General features: G+C 55.8%; 1 protein-coding gene across 1 annotated transcript; it reads right to left on the bottom strand.

Annotated features, from left to right (window-relative positions):
* Nucleotides 1–684: 684 nt before the first annotated feature.
* Nucleotides 685–22,232, bottom strand: FOXO6 (forkhead box O6). The gene is made up of 2 exons (XM_053577233.1): nucleotides 21,333–22,232; nucleotides 685–2,799 (listed from the first exon to the last, which is right to left on the bottom strand). The coding sequence occupies exons 1-2, from the start codon at nucleotides 21,744–21,746 to the stop codon at nucleotides 1,537–1,539; spliced, it is 1,677 nt and encodes a 558-aa protein (XP_053433208.1). The 5' UTR covers nucleotides 21,747–22,232; the 3' UTR covers nucleotides 685–1,536.
* Between the last annotated feature and the right edge of the window lie 452 nt (nucleotides 22,233–22,684).

The following is a 22,684-nucleotide window of genomic DNA, read 5'->3' as shown; positions in this document are numbered from 1 at the left end:
TGCTTTGGTATAAGGACCCGCACTTAACAGGTGCTCACTAACTGTTCCTTGAATGAATGAATGTGCAGGACCTGTGCTGAGTACTTTACGTACCTTTTCTCATTTACCCCTCACAAGAAATCCATGAGATAGGTGCTACTGTGCTATGGTGTAGACCGGGAAGATAAAGCTACAGAGATTGAAAACATGCTCAAGGTCACACAGCTGGTAGATTGCAGGGAATGAATTTCAAGAGTAGTCTGCGCACCTCAAAAGTTCCTCTTTCCACTATCTCCACCCTACTTTCCTAAATCACTTTCCCTCTCTGACCCTGTTTTCTCATCTGTACAATGGGAACAAAAAAATCCAATACAGGGCCTGGCACTAACAGGTTCTCAATAAATATCTGTGCCCCTTCTCCCAATCTCTGAGGTGTATTCAGGACAGAATTTCCCCAGGCCCCAAACTTCCTGCATGCACGTGTTCACAGAAGCAGGTGCAGAGCTCCACAAGGCACATCTCCAGCGTCTGGAACTCAGTAGGCGCTTAAAATGTGTGCTGAGCAGACGAGTATCAGGGAATGTAGACACGTGCCCAGACACAAAGCTTCCCTAGAGGCTCAGGCGCAGGGACTCGCCAGACCCCCAAAGATCCCTGCCAATTACCCTCCACCACTGCCCCCCTCCTGCTAGCCCAAGGCGCGGGAAATATTTAAAACAATTTTATTCATGAAAATATGCTGTACAATGCACTCTACACGGCCTCGACACGGCACACACGCACACGCACACGCTGACGGCACGGCCACGGTACACTGCCTACGATACGCGCCGGGGACGCCGCGCCCACCGCCCGCCCCGACCGGACACTTACAAATACGGAAGATGGGGCCAGAACAGGCGCGGAGAAAGGGATGACGGCTTGGGCGTGGATCTGGAGCTGAGGCCTGCAGGAGAGGCTGAGACCAGTATTTGGGAGTGGGTGGGTTGGAAAGGACTAACTGACGGGGGGAGGGGAGAAGCTGGGGCCGGCTCAGGGATAGGAGGGAGGGGCTGAACCGTTGGATGGCCAATAAGGCGTTAGTGAGCTTTTGGGAAGAGGGTTGCTGGCATTGGGTAAGTGAGGCTAAGACCAGTGGGAAAGGGTGTCAACTAGGAACCAGATCGAAGTTTGGGGTGGGCGAGGAGTCATGGGCTCCATAAACAAAACTGAATTTCCAGAAACGTCCCCCGCTCCCAGTCCTATCTCCTAGTTGGCTTTCCCGACCAGCGTCCACCTCGCTCCTCCCACTCCCACCCAGCCCAGAATTCAGCCTCTTCTCCTAGGCTTCCTGCCCCAGGAGAGGAGAAACTAATCGAAGGAGTTTGGGCAGGAATGGTGAGATGTCCAGCCCCTCCCTCCCACTTCCCCCGTCGGTCAACTTCTGAGAGGTCTCTAGCAGGGCTCCGGCTGCCTCCTGGGGAGCTAGACTTGGGAATGGGGACCCGGGGTTCAGGATGGGAAGACAGAGGCCCCTTAGGGATGGGACCGGGACACCCGAGGCGTGGGAAGCGGCCCTCAGCCTGGCACCCAGCTCTGATTGGGGGGCGGGGCTCCGGCCAGGCCAGGAGGCGGCGGAGGCAGGGCCGAATCGAAGTTGAAGTCCATTTCGTCGCTGTCCATGAAGTCGTTAAGGATAATGGACTCGACGTCACACTCCAGGCTCCCGCTGAACATGTCGAGGTCCAGGTCAGCCGGGAAGCGGTCGGGTGCGGCACCCAGCGGCCCGGCGGCGGCTGCCGCGTAAGGCCCTGGCAGCGCGTCCAACAGGAGGCCTCCAGGTGGGCCCCCGAAGGCGGCAGTGTGGCCGGGCAGTGCCAGGCCCGCGGCACCCGCCTCGCCGGGCAGCGTCATAAGGCTGATGGGGTGGGCTAAGGCACTGCGCGAGGGCGCCGGCGGCGCGTACGGGGCCGCCCCCTTGCCGGGGTAGGCGGACGGCGCGCCCGCCAGCGCCAGCTCCCCTGGCGTGCCCAGCACCGGGCCGGGCCTGGGTGCAGGCGGCGGCGGCGGCAACAGCGCGGGAAGCGCCCCGGGGCGGAAGGACGCGGCGGCCGGCGCGAAGCTGGCCTGCTTGTTCTCCTGGATGGTCTGCATGGGCAGGCGGCGCAGAGCGCCCAGCACGGGCGGCCCGAAGCCCCCTCCTCCGCCGTAGGCGCTGCCCTTGCAGCCGCCAAAGTAGGCGGGCGTCCCAGCGCGGGCCCGCGGCCCGTACGCGTCCTGCGCGCTGTCCAGCAGGGCCTCGGGCAACCCCGCTCCGCCGCCGTGCAGCCCCAGCGGGCCTCCTAGCTCTGCCAGGCGGGGCAGCTCCCCGGGACAGCGCGCGCCCAGGGCTGGCGACAGCGCGCTCGCGGGACTCGGGTACATAAGCGGCGACGACGGCGCCAGAGCCTCCAGGGCCTCGTCGTCCTCCAATTCGGCCGCCTCCCCGAGCAAAGGTCGCCCGCCGCCGCGGAAGTCAGCCCACGCCTCGTAATCATCGCTGGCGTGCGAGGAGGGGCTGGCTGCCCACTTGGCGGTAGCGGGCACTGGCCCTGAGGCTGGCGCGCCCTGAGGACTGTCGTCTGGGCTCCGCTCAGGCGCTTGCAGCTGCTTCTTCTTGCTTGCCTTGCCCTTGATGCGCAGGAACTTGGCCCCGTTGTCCATGGACACGGCCCTGCGCCTCGGGGTCTTGCCTGTCTTTCCACCCTCGGGGTTCAGCATCCACCACGAACTCTTGCCTGTGCCCTCATTCTGCACGCGGATGAACCGGGTGTGCAGCGACAAGTTGTGCCGGATGGAGTTCTGTGGGCAAAGACAAGGGCACGGGTGGGGAGTAGGAAGTGAGGAGGCCATGGAGAAACGGGGGGTCGTGGTAGAATGAGGAGGGGAAGAAAATAGAAGAAATGAGAGAAGAGAATGGAGAAGGGGGGGAGGGGAGGAAATAGGGAGGATGAAAGGGTGGATGGGGTAGGAGGGTTGGGGAAGAGAAGAGACAGGTGTAAGTACCTGGTTGGACAAACCCCCTAGTACCCACCCTCTACCCCAGAACTGCACTCCACCCCACCCCCACGCAGACATTGCGGAGGGTGGGGCTGGAGCTTTGGGCCTAGCGGCTAACCTTTTCCAAGGGGCCAGTCCAACCCTGAGGACTACTGTCTGGCGAGGGGGCGCCTACTACAGAAGTGGGACCCCTTCTCCCCACCTCAGCCAAACCCCACGTAGGGCTAGCCAGCCTGCCAGGGCCCCCCAGCAGATTATGTAAGGGCTCATGCCGCCGCGGCTCATTTGTCCGCGCCCCTCCCTCGCCGGCCTGGCATGGCGCCAGGAGCCCGAAAACCCAGGGCTCCAGAAATCAATCTCGCGGTGACTGATTAAGCCCTGTTTAGAACTAATTGCTCTTTCGTGTGTGGGGAGAATAAATTACCTGCTTTAATTTCGTGTCTTTAAAATGCAACTGCAGGTAGAGAAGACTGTTAACCCTTTGCTGGGAGGGCCTGGCCAGGGAAAGTAGAATAGACGAGGAGTCTGGGGGGGGGGGGCATAGAACCAAGACTTTTCAGAGATTTCATGACATCCTCCCCACCCCCCAACCCCTCTGAGCTCCTGTGAACTCCACAGAGGCCTGGGATCCCATCAAGCCCTTCAAAGGACATTTGTCCATGGAGACCTGGAAACCCAGCTCTGCTCAGTTCCTGCCAGGGCAGCCCAGCTCTGCAGCCTGCTCTTTGGGCTGTAGCCCACCCTCCCCTTCTGAACCACTTACCTGCCATCAAAGCCCCTTCCTGGAGGAGCCTTCACAAAACCCCCACAAAAAAGACAGCATAATCTCCATTTACACACAGACTACCTAGGCTCAGAGAGGTGAAGTGGCTTGGTCATGGCTATGCAGCCTTTTGCCTGTGGTACTATGCTGGGCTTCACACGCACACTTCCCCCTCATTTCTCAGTCTCCAGTGCTCCTCATGTCACTACCTGCTTTTGCCAGGCCTGTCCTGTGGACAGAGGCAGGGAGGGAGTACACAGCTCCACTGGCCAGGCTCCCCATAGGAATCTGGGGTAGAACTTGTGCTGGGCCTGCCACATCCCACCTGATGGCCTCAATCTCCTGGCTCAGGCACTGTTATGGAAAACAGCATAGCCTTGGATCTCAGAGGGCTGGGCAGGATGCTGTGTGACCACTGGCTGTTTACTCAAATCTCTGTAGGCCTCAGTGAACTACCCTGAAAAAATGGGCTACATTCAATAACCACCTGTTAAGGCTGTAAAATTATGTAAGCTAATGTGTGAAAGTAAGTGTTTGGTGAACATACCAGATAACCACAAATGTTAGTCAGATCCTTCACTTTAGCTACAACAGCTCACCTCTTAGATCAACCAACAGATCTATTGAGTACATCTCCTTAATAATGTCATGCCCTGGGTACAGCTGGGCACCAACAACTCTAGGAAGCTGGCATAATCCCATTTCATATAGCAGGGAGCAGAGGTGCAGAGGCATGCTGTAACTTGCCCACAGCCCCACAGCTAGGCAACGATGCCACGTACCACTCCAGCCCTGCCCAGCTCCTGGACTTGCTCTTAACCTGCTAATCTGCCCAACTGTACTCATGAACTCATAGTCACTGCCCTGTGATGGCTATTCCTCCTACCTCCTCCCTAGCAGGAGGAGGGGGCCTTCTTGTTCCCCAGTGTACCCTCGCACCCCTCACCTCTAGCTCCTGATAGTGACTCTTCTGGGCCCCATGCTTGGGAGGCAACAGCTGAGGCTTTCCAGCCTTGCCCTGCCTGGTTTCTCCTGGGACTCTGAAAGGAGGGGAGCTGGACCCCCAGGGAGTGGTGTTCCCTCAAGTAGACTTCCCCTACTTGTTCCGCCCCTGCACCTGGCTCCCCAAACCCTCCCCCACACCTGTGTTGAGGATCCTCTGAGGCCTCAGTTCTCCCCCATAGGACTGTCTTGGCTTAAGATAAGCTCCACCTTCTCACTCCCTACTTCTCTTATCAAAGTACCAGGCTGCTTCAGAGCCTGGAGAAAGGAAGTTACCAGGTGCCAGCACCTAGCCAATATCTGCCCATTCAGCCCTGGGCACTCTTAAGTATTTTATCTAAGGTCATCTTTATGTCAAACTGTGACTGACCCCTATCTCAAGATGAGGACAGTGAGGCTCAGAGTTAAGTGAGTTGCCAAGGTCACACAGCTTGTTAGGTGCATAGCCAGGAACTGATCATAGGTTGGTCATACTCTGAGTCCAAAGGACATCACATTCCACAATGGGAAAGAAACAAGTCAGAGAATTCCCAACGAATCTTAGGAAGCCAATATTCCAGTGCTCCTCCAATATTCCATGTAAACTATCTCTAGAAGCTGGTAACATGGGGAAGGTGGGGGGCATGTGGAACAGTAAAAATTTCCTATAATTCTTATGCTTCCTTTTGAGAATTCAAGAAAACTGTGTAATAAGGATGTATTAATACATCCACATTTCCTTCATAAACATAAAAATGTTTTAAATTACTACCAAGACTGCTGTAAGCCTATGAAGGTTTGTGTCCTTTCCCCTCTGTCCCCTGTCTAGCCAGGTACCCATGAAGGCTCAAGCTCTAGCCTGAAATCATGGCTGTTCCAACCTGGGGAGAAAAAAGGACTTGCCCAAGGTTGCCCAGCACCTTGTGGTAGAGCAGGGATGTGGGCCTAGGCCTTCCCACTCACCAAGCCTGACCTAAGTAAAGTCCTTATCCTAGTCTCAGTTTCCCCAGTGTAATCTGAGAAGAAAGGCAAGTTGTACTCTGGGGACATTTACAGTCTGACGCTGAAAATTCTGGAATCATCCAGTATGGGAGGTCTTCAAACTCTTTTCTTAAAGTAGTAGAACTATTTATGTAAATGGAATGTAATGCAAAAATTGAAGTGTTATGCACTCAAGCCATGGGGTGGCAGTGGGAGAAACTAGAGCCCTGCCCACTTAGAACAGAGAACAAGGCTCTTGGACAGGGTAGTGGAGGCATAGAGGGCTGCCATGCCTTGCCCAGGGCCACCAAGGGAGGTGGCTCAGAGCCAGGCAAGGATCTAGGCCTCTGACTGCTGAGTAGGGCTCTGTACCAGGTGTGCACCAGGACTGTGTCCCATGAGAGAAGTCCAGGCCCTACAGCTCAGTGTGGCTCCTTGGGGGCTAGCCACCTGGTACCAATCACAGCTCCCTGCCAAGATCCAGGGGCAAGTACTGGATCACAACTCTGGCTCACCTGCAAGGCCTCCTGGGAGGCCAGAGGCCATAGAGGAGGTAAGGGAGGCAGAGGAGGGAGATGCTTCTGCCAGGCAGCAGTAACCAGGGCTCCCTGGCGCGGTCACCTAGCAACCCACCACCACAGCCCCAGCCCTGGCATGCCCAGGCTCCCCTGGTACCCAGAGCTGGGCCTGGCTTCTGGGGCCCCACACTTATATCCAGGCCCAGAGCATGTTCCTAAGGGAATTGGACCTCCCTGATTTGGGGCCCCAGGGAGACCATCTGGGGGCAGAAAGATAGTAGGTTATATCCCACACCCACCCACCCACCCTATTCTCCCTCAGAACATGGGCAAAGGAAACCAGCCCCCAGGCCTCACCCACCAGGGAGAGGAGGCTGGCACAGAGCAAAGTGTATGGGCTCTGATATTGAATCCGGATTCCAGTTTCAGCTCTGTCAGCCATGGACAACAGGAGCCTAAAGTGAGATGATTTGAAGTTCCAGTTCCTGCTTCTACTCTTACCTCCCTGTAGCACTCCAGAAGTGGCCAGAGTGACCCTTTATTATTATTATTATTTTTTTTTTTTTTTTGGAGACAGAGTCTCACTCTGTCATCCTCGGTAGAGTACTGTGGTGTCACAGCTCACAGCAACCTCCAACTCCTGAGCTTAAGCGATTCTCCTGCCTCAGCCTCCCAAGCAGCTGGAACTACAGGTGCCCACCACAATGTCCTGCCATTTTTTGATGCGGTTGTCATTGTTGTTTAGCTGGCCCAGGCCGGGTTTGAACCCTCCAGCCTCCGTATATGTGGCTGGTGCCATAACCATTGTTCTATGGGCGCCAAACCCAGAGTGACCCTTTAAATAACTGGGATGGGGCGGCACCTGTGGCTCAAAGGAGTAGGGCGCCGGCCCCATATGCCTGAGGTGGTGGGTTCAAAAACCCAGCCCCGGCCAAAAAAAAACTACAAAAAAATAAATAAAATAAAAATAAATAACTGGGATCATCTCCAGTCCCACCCAGATCTCTCTAATGCCCTCTATCTCACTCAGAGTAAGGAGCAAAGGCCTGGTCATGATCCTCTATGACCTGCTCCATCACTCCCTCCTGTTCCTCCAGCACAGAGAACACAGTCCACCCTCCCCCAGTGCCCACAGGGAGCTCTGAGCTCCTTCAAGTCTTTGTTCAGAGGTCACCTTTTGCAACAATGCCCATCCTGACCTCTTAAAAACTGCTCCTCTTCTCTGGCATTTCTTTGCCCCCAAACCTGCTCTAAATTTTTCTAAAGCAATTATCATTTTCTACATTAATATATAATGTATTTATTCTCTATTTTAATTTTGTATTTGTGTGGTTACCCTTATATTAAAATAGAAGCTTCATGAATGATTTTTATCCATTTTTTTTAACTGTGCCTTATGTGTTTGGTACATAGTAGGCACCTAAATGTTTGTTGAATGAATAAATGAATGAAAAAGAGTGTATATAGGTGTGTGTGTGCAAAAGGGAGAATTAAATGAGACTGGGCAAGTGGCTAGCAGGCAATAGGGGCTTTTCCAAACTGAATGGAGAGATGAGAATGTTGGAGAAACAAGTGGTGGAGTGGACAAAGTCAGGAACAGCAAATGTCACTGAAGGAACCACAGAGAGGAAGGAGTGAGAGCTGCTGGAGAGGTGAAGGATTCCCAGGGTGAATGGTGCAGCTGCCCTTCCCATCCCCCACCCTGCTGTGCAGAGAGGGGTGGATAACTCAGGGCTTGTGCACACCAAAGTCCCTCTCAGCCCTACCATCTGAGCCAGGAGACGCTCCAGGAGTCACAGTGGGAAGAGAATAACCTTGTCCTTGCTGACGGTGCCTCCTCCATGGACAGGGTCTGATCCATTTGGTGGTGACAGCTCATCTATCCACCAAGACACCCTCATCTATTCCCAGGATACCCTTCGTCCACCAGCAGTAATGCATTCATCTGACAGTACAACCCCATTTATCCAGCACACCAGTCCCATTTATCCAGCAAGTACAACCTCATTTGCTAACAGGACTCCATTCACCTGATGGGCCCTCTCATTTATCCAGCAGGACACCCTCATTTATCCTCTAAGTGGGACGCACTCCTTCTTCCTGTGGTGTGGCTGTGTTCTCTGACGGTGCAACCTGACTGATCCAGCAAGACGTCATCTCTCCTACAAGTACACTTCATCCCCTGACAGTACAACCTCATTTATCTAATAATGCAGCCTCACCTTGCCTCCCAGTACCACCTCATTCCCTGACAGTACAACCTCGTTTATCTTCCAGTACAACCTCATTTCTCCTTCCAATACACAGCTTCATTCTCTGACAGCTCACCCTCATCCAATCTTACTTCTCTAGCCAGGACCTGCTGCATCTCTGGGGGCAAGGGAGAAGTGTGGAGAAGAGATTCCAGCTTTGCAGTCCCCTGCCTATAGGACTGCCTGGTGCTTTAACTCTATCCAATCCCCCCAGCCCAGAAGGGCCCATGGACTTTGAATTGTAGGTTGCTTGGCCTAGCCAGAGCTGCACTATTGCCCTGCCTTCTGTTTTGTCCTTACTAGGGCTAAAGAGAGCCAACGGGATAGATTCTGCGGCAGGGGCTCCCAGACTCCTTGTGTCATTTTCTAATTGATCTTGTGATCCTAGATAGTGGGGCTGGGGAGGTTACCCTTTCTGGGGCACATTCAGTGGTGTGCTGATAAATATTTGACAACTAGCTCTCCAAGAAGTAAAAAAAAAAAAGCCTAACAGGGGCAGCACCTGTGGCTCAAAGGAGTAGGGCGCTGGCCCCATATGCCGGAGGTGGTGGGTTCAAACCCATCCCTGGCCAAAAACTGCAAAAAAAAAAAAAAAACCCTACCTGATTTGATCTGTAGTTTTTGCTGATTTCTGTGGTATGAATACTCCCATGGTAGCCATCTTTAAGCTGCCAGAATTAAGTCACTGCATGCAGAATTGGGAAGAAGTGTGCATGATCGGCTCTCATAAGCTGATGCAAGCCAGTTATCACACACCACTGAGGCAGGAGAAGGGCCTACTATGTGCCAGACATAGGCTAAATTCTTTTACTATCAATAACCATCTTGTGAATAAGTACTGCTATTTTAAAGGAGAGAAACTGAGGCTCAGGTGAGCTAAATGATCTCTGAGGTCACAAAGCTTCTAAGTGATGGAGCCAGGTTTGGGTCACAAGGCTATTGTATTCTGAAGCAAGGACTTTTCTCACCTCTATCCTCAGTGTGGCAGGCAACACTCTGTTCTGCTATTCTTCCCAGTGGATGTCCCTGTTTTGGCTCTCAAGCCCAAGTTCTCCTAGGTGGCATCAGATATAGCAGACCCAAGCCCTATGTCCCAATGCACCATTAACCCTGTATCTGGAGGCTTCCAGGATCCTGAGTTTTGTGTCTACCCATCCAAGCCCAAGCCCAGGTCAGGAGTGGATACCTCTACATGTTTCATCAGAATCAAAGGCTCAGCCTAGCCCCTCCTTTTAGTGCCTCCCCTAAATAGAGACCATCTGTGGAGCTGTGCTGAGGGCTCTGGTCCTCTCCATGACTGACAATTCCCTCTTTTCTCCTTGCCTCCCTTCCTACATAAAGAAAGGTCAAGGGGATTGGTTGAAATTCCAACTTCATCCAAGTGACATTGGCTCCCAGTAAAGGGGGTAACAATCCCAACATCCACAGGCAAAGATGGGACCTGGCTGAGATCCCACATGTCAAGAGTCTCATCCTTTCCATGTCTCAGAGCCCCAGGAGTCACCCCCATGCCACTCATCCCCCCCATCCCATTCTGGGGCCCCAGCCTAGCCCAGAAACACACACAAACAAGCACACACATACACTTGTGTCAAACAGAGCCACAGACTCCCCAAGGGTCACTTGCCCTGCCACCTGGGATGAAGTTCCCTGTACAGGTAGGCTTCCTAGCAGGAAGGTAACCCAGATAACATCAGGAGTCTGAGGCCATGTGTAAATCCTTGGCACAAGGGTTTGCAGTGGAGAATGGCACACTGGGAGCATAAAGTCACAGACGTCTGCAAGTGAGTGGGCTCAGGATCAGCGGGGGAACAGAAGTGGGCAGCCAGGGGCCCAGAAGGAACCAAATGTCCAAAGTAAGGCATGAGATCAAGGGTCAGGCTTCCATACCCCTCAAGAAAGCGGAGCCAACACACCCAGCCTGGACAGCAAAGAAATCACCAAAAAACTCCAAGTTCACCCCTACTCAAAAGCCCATGGCTTCTTGTCACCCATGGGCTTGGGTCCAACTCCAGACTAATACTCAACAGCCCTCCAGCCTCATCCACCTCCCATTCCCTCAGGCCCATTTTATCTCCAACCATCCTGGATGTCCACACCTCTGTTCTTTACCTTTGCCCATCTCACTGGTCCACCAGTTCCTGTTCCTCTGCCTTCATCAGCTTTTTAGCACCTTCCTAGTCCCCTTTGCAAGCTCCAAAGAAAAATGTTCTCACCTCCATGCTACTGCAGAGATCTCACTGCAATCCAGAGCGAAACTGTATATGAGTCTTCCTCTCTACTTGAACTTTGTGGTGAAATCCTTGGCTCATGGGAAGTCTACAGATAAGATGGAGCCTCAGCAGCCACAAACAGCCCATGTCTGGCACTTCTGAAAAGTTTCTGTTCAGCAAAATCTCAGACCAGCACTCTAAGCCTTGACCACCCAGGGTCCTGCCTAAGTCTCCTCCAGCTTAGTTTCCCATGTGGCTTATGCTGCCTCTACCACCACCCTCCCCCTGACCTTCCTCAATACTTCCTGTCTCCTCGGGAGAATTCAGCATAGTGAGAAGTGAAGGACATTTACTGAACATTCACTATGTGCCATCCACTATGCTGTCACTCAACAATTATTTTATTAACGAGTCTTTGTAACAACTGCAGTTAGTTTATTGTGCCCATTTTATAGATGAGAAACTAAGGCTCCAAGAGATAAAGTGACTTGCCCAAATTTGCAAAGTATTAAGTGGTAGTGTGGGAATTTGCACCCAGGGCCCTTGCTCTTCCTCCTGCCTTGAGAGGAAGAGACTGAGGAGTCTGCCTCTCCTCTAGAGAGGCACAGAGGCCAGGCAGAAGCTCCAGGGGGAGCCTTGGATAGGGGTGAAGGAAGCTGTCCACACTTGCTCAGGAACCCCCTTCACAAACCCTTTCTTCCCTCATCAGGATTAAATGGAATCCCTAACTGCAAAGCCACTCAGACCTCTCCCTGTCTCTCCTCTAAGTCTGAGCCCCTCTGTCCCTCTGCAGGCAGTACCTCCCCACTCCCCTGCCCAGGCCCTCAGAGCAGCTGCGGTGACCTCACCCAGCCCTGCCCTGGGCCAGCTCTGGGGAGGGCCCAGCAGCTGTGCCCCAGCCCTGCAGGCTGGCTCCTGGGGGAAAAAGAGGAGGAGTGGGCACCGTGCCAAGACAACCATCTGCTCTCCCAGGAGCATGGCCACCCGCACAGACACCAGCCTTGCCCCAAGGGGCTGCCCTTGGCCCTCTGTCCCCATGCCAAGGGGTTCCAAGAGCCTAGGGCAGCCCACCCAGCTGGGGGCACCAGCCCTCATTTGCCATCTGTCCTCTTCTGGAAACTAAATTATCCTTGCAAAACATGTTGGGAGTGCTGAGAATGTCCACTGAAAAATGAACAAGTGCCCAGGGTAAGCCCTAGAGGCAGAGGCCAGAGGCTGGGGTTGGGTGAGCTCAGCCCAAGCCCCAGCCCCAGCCCCAGCCCCAGCCATGCTGGGCTAAGAGCCCTCAATCCCCTCCCAGGGCCTCTATCCCCACACATCTGCTCAGCTGGCAGGTGCCTCTGGCAGAGGGCAAGCCCCTTCCCCCAGGGCTCCAGCTCAGGTTACAGGAGGAGGAGGAGGAGGAGGCCAGCTGAGGACAGAGGGAGGAGACAGGAGGGAGAAGGAAGAGGCCTACAGCTCCCCAGAGTGTTGGGGGAGGAGAACACAGAGCCAGAGAGGGAAAGGCCAGGCCCAAGGTCACACAGCCTGCCAATGGGGCAAAGAGGAGCCAACATCCTGGAGAGGAAACTCTGGTTCAAGGGGGACCTCTAGCAAGTCATTTCCTTCATCTGTGAAAATGGCATACCTAAAACCTGCCCCATTTGCCCTTCAAGCCCATTGGCAAGGCTCTGGAGGGTGGAAAACCGTGGGTCAAACTAGGGGAAGGAGAGAGCTTAGACATCCTTGACTATCTAATACCTAGGGCTCAGGGGTCTCCTTGTACTCCAGTGCTTGTGCACGCACACGTGCAGGCATGCACACAGAATGCAGCAGCTCTCAGGGTTGGGCCTAGGGAACCCTACCCTAAACAGCAGGGCGGTGGTTCCTTTCCTTTCCCAGAGCAATGAATAACAGTAAAGATTTCTGCTGAAATCTCTTGGAGACTTTACAGGTATCTTTCCTGTAATTCCCACAACAAAGTTTAGACATAGACCTACTATTATTCTATTCTGTAGAGGAGGAAAGTGAGGCTCAGTGACCCAAGGCCACACAGAGGGTAAGCAGATCTAGGTTCTGCCCTCCCCTGTTCGCCTCCAAGGCCCCTACCCAGATAGCTTGGTCTCACCTGAGAGATACTCAAGGCACCAAAGGGTGCTGCACAGTGCCTTAGGCCTGGCAACTTGGATTCTTTGGACTCCACCCTGTCTCAAGCTCATCTTCTCTGGACCCAGGTACAAGGTCCACACTGGGCACCGAGCCAATCTCTCCACACCATCCTTGAGTAATCTTTCTGCCTGTGCCATTCTTACCCCACCCCCCAAGCTGGAAAGTGCCAGCGTCTGGGCTTACTGCTCAAGGCCACTCACTTGCATCTCCAGCCTCAGTTCCTGCTGGGCCCCAGCCAGCACAGCCAGGCCCTGAGGGGCTCCCTGAAGAGTCCTGAGGGCTTGAATCCCTTTGTCTGTTTCCCCTCCCCCACCTCCAAACACCTACCAGTTCATTATCTGGCCTTCCATCATAAACCTGAGCAGTTTTTATCCTCAATCAGAGTCAGTGTCCTCATCTTATCTCTCCAATTTGACCTGCGGGCTGAAACCTCAAGGTCAGGGAGCCAGTCCAGTTCCCCTGTGAGCAGTACTGCATGGTATGTAGCCCTGGATTACAGTGGATGGAGGGAGTTGCCATCAACCCTGGGGCCTGCAGATCAGGAGGACATCAGCTGGTCTCTCCTGTGCTCTGGGAACTCTCTGTCTGGGAAAGGCAGTCAGGGCCCTTAGGGCCATTCCCCAGGATAGAAGCCTGATGAGATAGCACAGGGATGATGACTAGGGGTAGGGGCAGTGGGCAGAGGGGAGGAAGGTCAGCTTGGAATGTCCTGGCCAGAGCACTGGGCTAGGGCAGAGTTAGCCTGGGAGAGGTTCATTTCTGCCACTTCCAGTGGGACACTGTTCAATCCTCTTATTTCTCTTATTCTTTGCTCACCAGCAAACTAGGGACAGCATCAACATCAGCTTCACAGGGTTACTGTGAAATTAAATTAAAGAATGTATGTAATAGCACATAGCAGGTTGAATCCTGAGCTGGAACAGTTCAGGGTAGTAAGCAAGGATCAGAAGATGGGAGACTGGAATGTCACACTAAGTCCCCAGGACTGGGCTGTGCACCATATGGTGAGCTGAGAGCAGTGGCTGTGACTTTCGGCTTCTTTACCACCCCAGTTCCAGACAGGCTTCCTGCATATTTGCAACTATACAGACGCTGGCCTTGTCCCCATGGGCTGCTCTTGGCCCTCTATCTCCATGCCAAGGGGCTCCAGGAACCCAGGGCAGCCCTTCCCTCCCTTGTGCAGCTCAAGTCTCTCAGTTGCATCATCCCTGGCTATGGCCCTCTTCTCTCCTCATCCTATGGAGCTTCAATCCTAAGATATGAGGGTGAGGCATGTGCTGAGGTGGGGGCCCACTGGCCTGGAGCTGACTGCATGGGGCTCAAATCTCAGGAGGACCCAAGAGGAGTAAGGAGGAGTGGAGTGGCCCAACCTGGGCAACCTGCTTGGAGAAGAAGCTAATCCACGCTGGGAGAGGGAGAAGGGGGACAGGCGGGATGCCAGGAAGCCACCACCTAAGCCACTGGTACAGAATGACCCATCACCAAACACCTGATAAATAAACTCCAAAGCCCACCTGCTAACCGCCTGATATAGAGAGTCTGAGAAGAGACTGGAAACCTGTGCCGTCCAAAAGCTTCTAGGTGACTCTGGGCATCAGCCAGGCTTGCCAACTAAGGATTTAAGGCAGAAACAGAGAGATGTATTGGGTTCCAGAGGCACCCGGAAGGTGAGTCTTTGTTCAAACTACCCAACCCTCCTGCCTAGTTTCTGAGGAGTGTCCCAAGGGATCAGCCAAGGAGAGTCAGTAGCTGCCTTGGTGAGTGTGTGACAATGGCAGGAGTGTGGGTAGAGAACTTCTGTGTCAGGTGTGAAATGCGGTGTGAAGCTGGCCTAAGATCAGAGAAGGCAGGGAAAGTGGGAGGGAAGGCAGGGTCTGGATAAAAGCCCAGGGCTCCAAACAGATAAGTTTGGGCTTGGTTTGCTCCTGGGAGAACTGGGGAGCCTGGGAAGGTTCTGGAACAGGAGAGAGCCTTGGAGCAGGGGGGCAGGTTGGTGTGTGGAGCTGTGACAGCACTGACTTTGAGAAACAATATGTCTGCGTCTAAATCCAGGCTCTGCCTCATCACAGCTGCCTTGGCCAGGTGACTTAACCTGGGCCTCTATTTCCTTAACTGCAAAATGGGGCTAATAATGCATTTGAGGAGAGACCTAGGGAGGATAAAATGAGAGCATTTATGTGTAGCGCCCAAATGACAGCCTAGCACCCCGACATTCATTCTCTTAATTCTCATTCCCCTTCCCACAAGAGGCACTCCTCTGAGAGACCACAAAGGTTTCTCTCCTCAAACAGGGAGGCCCTGGGGGGAGGGTGTGGGAGGCCCCTCCTCCACAAGCCACCTGGTCCCCCTCCCACCTCCACATATGGGTTGGGGGGTGGGGAGAGACAGCAAACAGCCAAACCCTCCCAAACAGGAGTTGGTTTCCATGGTAACCAGGGTGCCAGGAGAAGGGGGATGCTCCAGATCCAGCTGTCCCCTTGAGCACCCTACCCAGACCCCAGAGCCTGAGCTATGCTTACCCAACACCTTGAACCCTCCCCATCTGCCTTCTCTAAAGCCAGCTGGGACTGCCATGAACACTCCCTTCATTGTGCCCAGAAAATGTCTGCCACCTGGGTACTGTCACAGGTAGGGTAGGCATCTCTAAGAAGGTGTCCCAAGTTGAAGTCCATCTACACATGTCCACCTGTGAGAAGACCACTCAGTACTGTGTGTCCTCTGTTCAATGAACCCCTCATGGCTCCTACAACCAGAGTGTTTGTAAGACACAGCATTAAAAGAACTAAGAACCAAGCTAAGGGCCGGGCGTGGTGGCTCACTCCTATAGTCCCAGCACTGTGCGAGGCCGAGGCGGGTGGATTGTCTGAGCTCAGAGGTTCAAGACCAGTATGAGCAGCAGTGAGCCAGAGTAAGACGCACCACCAGAGGAAAAAGAAAATGAACAAAAAAGGAATACTTCAAACAAAGAAGAATGAACAAGCAAACTGAAATTAAAAATAAAAAAATAAAAATTAAAAAAAAAAAAAAAAAACAAGCTAAGGCCCTTTGGATACAGATGAGAATACTGAGGACCAGAAGCGGAGAGTGCTCTCTAGTTCGCACATGCACTAGATCAGGTTCCCCTGCAAGTTTTTTGTCCATCCTCTCACCTACCCCTGACTCCTCAGCTGACTCCAAGTGACCCTAAAGAGCTGAACTAGGATACCGTAAGCAATGTTCCAGGGGAATGGGCCACTGTTAGGGAGAAGGAAATAAGTCCTAACAGCTTTAAGACTTGTTTAGCAACAAGAATGGGTGGTCCCAAGGTTGTGATTCTCCATCATGGGCAACAGGGAAGAAGAGGTTCCGCTGGGGAGAAGGCAGGGACAGGGCTATTGGGCTACGTGACCCTCTACCTTTTCTGAGACCTGAAGTCTAATCTGGAGGTAGAGGGAGTGGACATGAATGTGTAGGCAGTCCCAGCCCCACCCTTTCCTATTCCCCAGGCATTCACCTGGAAGGCAAGCCAGAGTAGGCAGGGGCTCCAGTGAGTCAGCTGGATGTAAGGGAAACTGAGGTGAGGAGGGGGCTTCCCCTGCTACAGGTGATGTACACATCTCCCAGAGGCTCACAGCCACAGAGGCAGTCTTCCACCACCCCTTAACCCTCACAAGACACAGGCAGGTAGGCTTCCACAACCCCCAGATCTCGCGTGGTTACCATCACCGGCTGCCACTCAAAGACAGATGAAAGGTGGCCTGCAAAGAACAAGTCCCTAACCCTTTGAAAGTCCATGCCTTCCCTCCAGCTTCCACCCCCACCCCCTCTCCAACCTCTTGGCACAAGAAGCTTGCGTTTAGGGGTCAGAAGTGGATCCACCTCCCAAGCGTGCCACTTGCCAGGTGTGTGACCCCAGGGCAAGTCACTTCCCACCCGGGAGGACAGTGGTTAGGATTTGAAGGGGCATGTTCTCCGCCGGAGGCTCTGTCCCATCCTTCTCTCTGCCCTCCTGTCCTCTGACGGGACTTCTCCGGTTCCTCAACCTCCCTCCCGTTTCTAGTCAGTCCTGAGGCTGGAGTCCTTAGGACGTGCAGAGAAGGGCCCCCACCCACTGAAAGTGGGGGTTGGGGGCGCTGAACTTTCGAACCCGCAAAACCCCCGCGCCGTTCATTACCTTAACGCGAGTTAAAAATAACCGTCTCATCTCTTTAAATTAGTCTGTCTGCAATTACCGACTGGCACGGCGCTGCCCGCCATCGTCCCGCTGGAGCGGCGCCAGGTGGCAGGCGGGGCCCTCACCCTGTCTGTCGTTCTGTCTGCCTCTCGTTCCCCCCTCCCCCGCGGCGCGGCTATCCCAGGGTCCTCCCAGCCGCCCCGCCTCCTGAACTCCCCACGTTGCGCGGGTTGGGGGGCAGCCGTGGGGCGGCAGGGAGCGAGGGGCTCCGTGGGGAGCTGAGCACAGGGTGGGGGCGTCAGGGCACCGCGACGGGGGAGGGGCGCCGGTCGCCGGGAGGCCCGGGAAGCCGGAAGGGCCCGCAGCGCGCCAGCGCTCGTGGGTGGGTGTGAGCAGGTGGCCGTGGGAGTCTGCCGGGCGTGCCAGCAACTGTGCCAGGAGCGGCTGGCACGGGCTCGTGCCCAGGAGGCGGGCAGCTGCCAGCCCCCCGCTCGTGCAGTGAGGGGGGTGAGGACACCCCCCAACCGGGGCTCACACCGCCTCCTCCCACACCCCCACCAGCCCTTGGGGCTGGGGATCCCCAGAGGGCAATGGAGGAGGAGGGAGCCTTGCTGGAACCAGTTGAGGGGAGATGAAGAGGGGTGGCCTACACTCATAACCATGGCTCAGCAGGCTGTAGTAGGACCCTGCTCCTGGGCAGTCAGTTCTGTCTCTCCTTTCAGGAACCCACCCCACCTGGAACTTACTGGGCCAGATGCGGGTAGCACCACCCATTCACAGCCAAGCTGCCCCAGCCCCTGAGAGACAAGGGATGTCCCCATCCACTGAGCTCCTTCTCACTAGGCCTGGGGACAGGAATGGGAGGCGTCCAGGCTTGGGCTGGGAGCTCCCAATAGAGCTGGCAGCCAGGAAACACAAAAGCAGGCAGAACAACTCCAGAGGTGCTAAGTAAAAGGAGCATTAGGACTCAGAGCAGCCTGGAACGCTTCTGGGAGGAGTCCAGGTTTAAGGAAAAGTGGGAAGCTCTACCCAGACAGCCACATTTTGGGGATACCGCAGAGGGAGAGGGACCTCCTGACAGAGCCTAGATCCCAGGCCTGGAGGTAAACACAACCAGCCCCTTTGAGGGATGAGGGTTCCCAGCGCTGAACACAGCCTCTCCTGAGGCGGGGTTGGGTGTCCTGAGCCTGCTGCTCCAGTCTCCTCCAACTCCTGTTCTTAGTACCACTCAGTTGCCTCTTTGTCAGCTCTTCCTGATGGTAGGTAGGCCCACTCTACCTTTCCCATGCTGCCTTCCTGCCATGCCTGGTAGTCTTTGGTTCCAGCCTGGCACACCCAAATTAAACATGCACAATTCCACCTCCCTGCTTTTGAGTATGTAGTCAACACCCCCCAGAAGTCTATCTCCCAAATTCTCCTCTCCTCAGTGAAGGCACACCCAGATCAAGTGTTACCTCCTCTGTAAGGACCCCCTGGCTCTCCAGGGGATCTAACTCACTTTCTCTGTACCCCTGCCATCACTCCCAACCTTTTCTGTCTGCAAAGCACAGGACCTGGGTGTGGAACTAGCTAAGCCCTGATGCATTCTAAAGGTACATATAATGCTTTCCCCTTTGGAACCCACACCCTATCTAACAGGTACACCCCAGGATTCAAGTGCAACATCTTTGTGGGGAAAGGAAGTAAGGAAGGAACAATGGGCCCTGGTCCTAGCTCTGGTACCTGAGGTGTACCATAGCCCCTAAGACTGGCTAGGATTTGGAGATGGCTCCTCCATCAGGGCCCTGGAGGAACTGACTGGGAAAGGGGAAGGGGCTCAGGGCAGGATGCTCCAGGAATGAGAGGGAAAAGAGTCTCCCTGGGAAACAGGGTGAGAGTTGGGATGAAAGAAAGACAGCCACTGAGGGGACAGCATGGGGCAGACTCCCCTTCCAGGGCTTGGGTGGTGTCTGCCATGGCCTAAATCAGGAGCCTAAGCCTGAAGCTCCCTCTCCAGTGCCTAGCCCAGGGCTGGGAGTCCAGCACAGGGAGAACCAGTGTGTCCCCAGCAGTGTGGTGCAGTGGAAACTGCATCTAACCGGCAGGCAGCAGGAGACTTGGGCCCTCATCCAGGGCCTGCTGCTCACTGATGCCCTGAGAAGAGTCCTGTTCCCTTCCCGGGCCTCAGTCTCACAGTCTGAGAAATGAACTCATGGGACTAAATCATCTTCAAGCACATTCTCAACCACATTCTATGATTTTACCTGTCCTTGTTCAAATGCCTTCAGCATTCCCTCCCACCCCTAGATGCGAGCAGGACACTTCAGAGATGCAGGGGGCCCTGCGGGGAGATACACTTCAGCTAGAGTCCAGCATCCCCACCTACTAACTGTAGGCGACCTTAGTTAAGTCAGTCTTCCACACTGGACCTCAATGCCCTCATCTGGTCACAATAAAACCACCTCAGGCACTGTTGAGAGCAGTAACTGAGATGTGTGATGGTGTCTGGCACAGAGCTTAGCCCACAACCCTCAGTGATCTATAGGTCCTTCCTGACTTCTAGCCTCATGTCCCCTCTTTTCATCTCTCCCTATCCTCCTTAATCCATCAAGCCCAGTGGAAGTTATACCTCCTGCAGGAAGCCCTCCTGGCCTTCTCTGGCCCTCTGTACTCTCCCCTGCTTCAGCATCCTCCGCACCAGCTATTCATTTCTTCACTCTTTCACTAGGCATGCACTGGTGGCTTCTTGGTTTCAGGTTCTATGCTGGGCACAGGATGGCTCTGACACATCCACTGACACTACCTCTGCCACTTCCAAAGGCAAGCCTGGGAGGGAAAATGAGATACAAGACAAACAGCTAAAACCCATTGCAGGCATGGAGAGGGCCAGTGAAGAGGGAAGTCTAAGCTGGCTAAAAAGGGCTAGGGAAGGCTTCTTGGAGGAGGCTTCCTGAGCTCTGTGTCCTTGAGGACAGTGAATACATCTACGGGGAGGAGAGGAAGGTGGGCCAGAGCATGGGGTGCAGGAGGGAGGTGGGAGCAAAGCCCAAGGGCAGGACGCACTTGGAAAAATAAGTGTTCTGGTGAGGATTGAGCACAAGGATGGTAGAGGGGATGGGGAAGGAGATCTAGGTCTACTTCTCCAGCCTGAGTTCTTGCCCCATAGTGGCCCAAGGGAGACACAGGCATGAAAGCCATGGGCTCCTAGGTCAGGAAATCATGGCCCCTACAATGCTGCTCCTGGGCATCTAGAGCACCAGTGGCACACCTGGTGGCACACCTGCTTGCAGGGACACAACCCTCTCTCGATACAGATATAGGCAAGCCTCCCTCACAGACACTCCCTCTCCCATAGGAAGCCTAACAACTCAACCCCTGGGAACAGGGCCCCCTCCAACTTCCTCTCCCTGAAAGGCCTAGGCTCTCCCCATTCTCAAACAAGATAACCAGGGCAGCAGGTGGGTCTGGAGGCCACAATCCAATCAAGCCCCTGTCCTTTCCCAAGATGGCTCCCCCCTTTACATGGCACTGAGGCACTGAGGCCTTTCTGGGGTACCCCAGCCCTTCCCCCAACCCCTAAATGCATGTGGGCTCAGGAAGCCAGGGAAGTGGCAGATGGGCAGCCTGGTTGAGCAAGGACAGATCCCCAACCCTCAACGACTTGCCCTCATACTGGCAGGGGTCATCACCAGTGCCCTCCATACCAATCCAGGTAAGGGGGACAGCAGCTGCCCCATGGAGAACTCAGATCTCAGGTCACCTGCTGAGTTCCCCACCCCAGGCTGGTTGGTGCCCCAGGGTGAACTCCTGGCACCACCAAGAACTGAGCCCTGTGGTCACATTCTTCACCCTGGGGACAACTCCAGTAAGGACAGAGGAAGAGATTTGGGAGGGAAAGCAGTCACTGGCCCCAAGTAATTATTCCAGCTCTTTAAGGAGGGTGCCCTGGCAGAAAGGGTAAAACAAGAGTAACACAAAGCAAACTCAGGGGAGGAACGGGAGGCTCCCCAATGCCCATGCCTGAGAATGGGCTCCTCTGCTATCTCCCCAAAGATGGGGTGGGGATGTTCCTCAGAGACGCCTCAAAGCGGCAGTCCCTCGTCACCCCACTAGACCTCCCACCCTGCGTCCCTTCCCGCAAGGGAGTACGCACACACAGCTGCTCTCGACATGCCCCCGCCTGTCTGCTGGCCGGCCCCACGCCCTGGGCGCACACTTCGTGACCCCGGGGGGTGCCAAAAAGCCCCCTTCCCGATGGTCCACCCAAAGCCTAGAAGCATCTATCAGCCCCTGGAACCCCCAGTCGGCGTTGGTCCCCAAACCCCCTCCCCAACGGGACGCCCCCACCTTCCAGCCGGCCGAGCTGTTGCTGTCGCCTTTATCCTTGAAGTAGGGCACGTAACGGACCATCCAGTCGTAGATCTGCGAGAGCGTGAGGCGCTTGTCCGGGGCACTCTCGATGGCTTTGGTGATGAGGTCGGCGTAGGACAGGTTCCCCCATGCGTTCCGCCGGGAGCTCTTCGCTTTCCGCAGCGGTCCGACCTCCGCGCCCAGCGGCGGCGCTGGGGCCATCACCGGGGCCGTCGCCCGGCGCTCCGGCCCGCAGTCCTCGGCGCCCTCAGCCACTCCAGCGCCCAGCGCCCCGTCCTCGTCGCCGGCCAAGTCTGGCTGCGGCAGTGGCCAGGTACACGAGCGCGGCCGGCTCTGCGGCGCGAAGTCCGGGTCCACGTCCACCTGATGCGCTCGCAGCTTTGCAGCCATGGTCCCGCCCGGCTCGGGCGAGGAGGGGAGGGAGCTCCGCGGAGGGTGGGCGGGAGGCTCCGGGATCTGCACGCCCTGGGGAGGCCCGCGGGAGGGGTCCCTGGCGACGCTGGCTCAACTGCGGGGCGCCATGGGCTGGAGCGCAGAGGCCGGGGGCTGGACGCGCTCCGGAGCACGAAGGGAGGGAAAGACCCAGGCAATGAGGGGGCGGCGGCCCGGGAGCCCAGAGGGCACACACCTCGCCCAGCCGCGCTTCTAGCACCTGCCGCCTGCCTGTGCCTGCAGCCACCACCGCCACCGCCGCTGCCGCCGCTCCCCGGGCGCCGGCCCTGCGCGCGGGCCCCGCTCTCCCGGGACGAGGCTGGATTGCACCATGCCGGAGCCCAAGCCTGTGCCGGAGCCCGCGCCGCCGCCGCCCGGTGAATGCCGCCGCCGCCGCTGCTGCCGCTCGGGCTCCAGCGCCAGCTCCCGCGCCTGCCGCGCTTAGCGCCGGCTGCACCCCAGGATGGGCGGGGGACGGGGAGTGGGCGGACCCGGGGAGGGAGGAGGCGGGGCGTGCTCGCCCGCGGTGCTGGAATCCTAGGTTAGCCCGGGTGCCCCGCCCGCGGGCTGGGGGTGGGGGTGCAGAGCTCCAGGCTCCAGGCGACCCAGCGCAGCCCCTGCACGCAACAGCGCCGCCTATGGAGCAGGGAAGAAGCGGCGGCGCGACCCCGCCCCCTGCATGGCGCTCGGGGAGGGGGGCGGGGTCCCAGTACTCCCATTGGTCCATAGCAGGCTGTCCCGCCCACGGACTCGAAAGGATCCCTCCCAGAAGCGCGTCAGCCGGTTATTGTTACAACCCGGGGTTTCCCGGGGCAACGGCATGGGGCGGGGCTCGGAATGCTAGCCCCGCCCTCTACTCATGGGAGGAATGCCCCGCCCGCTGATTCTAGACCCTT

This window comes from Nycticebus coucang, chromosome 22 (assembly GCF_027406575.1).
Source record: "Nycticebus coucang isolate mNycCou1 chromosome 22, mNycCou1.pri, whole genome shotgun sequence".
Lineage (NCBI taxonomy): Eukaryota > Metazoa > Chordata > Mammalia > Primates > Lorisidae > Nycticebus > Nycticebus coucang.
This window is presented reverse-complemented; position numbering and strand designations above follow the sequence as displayed.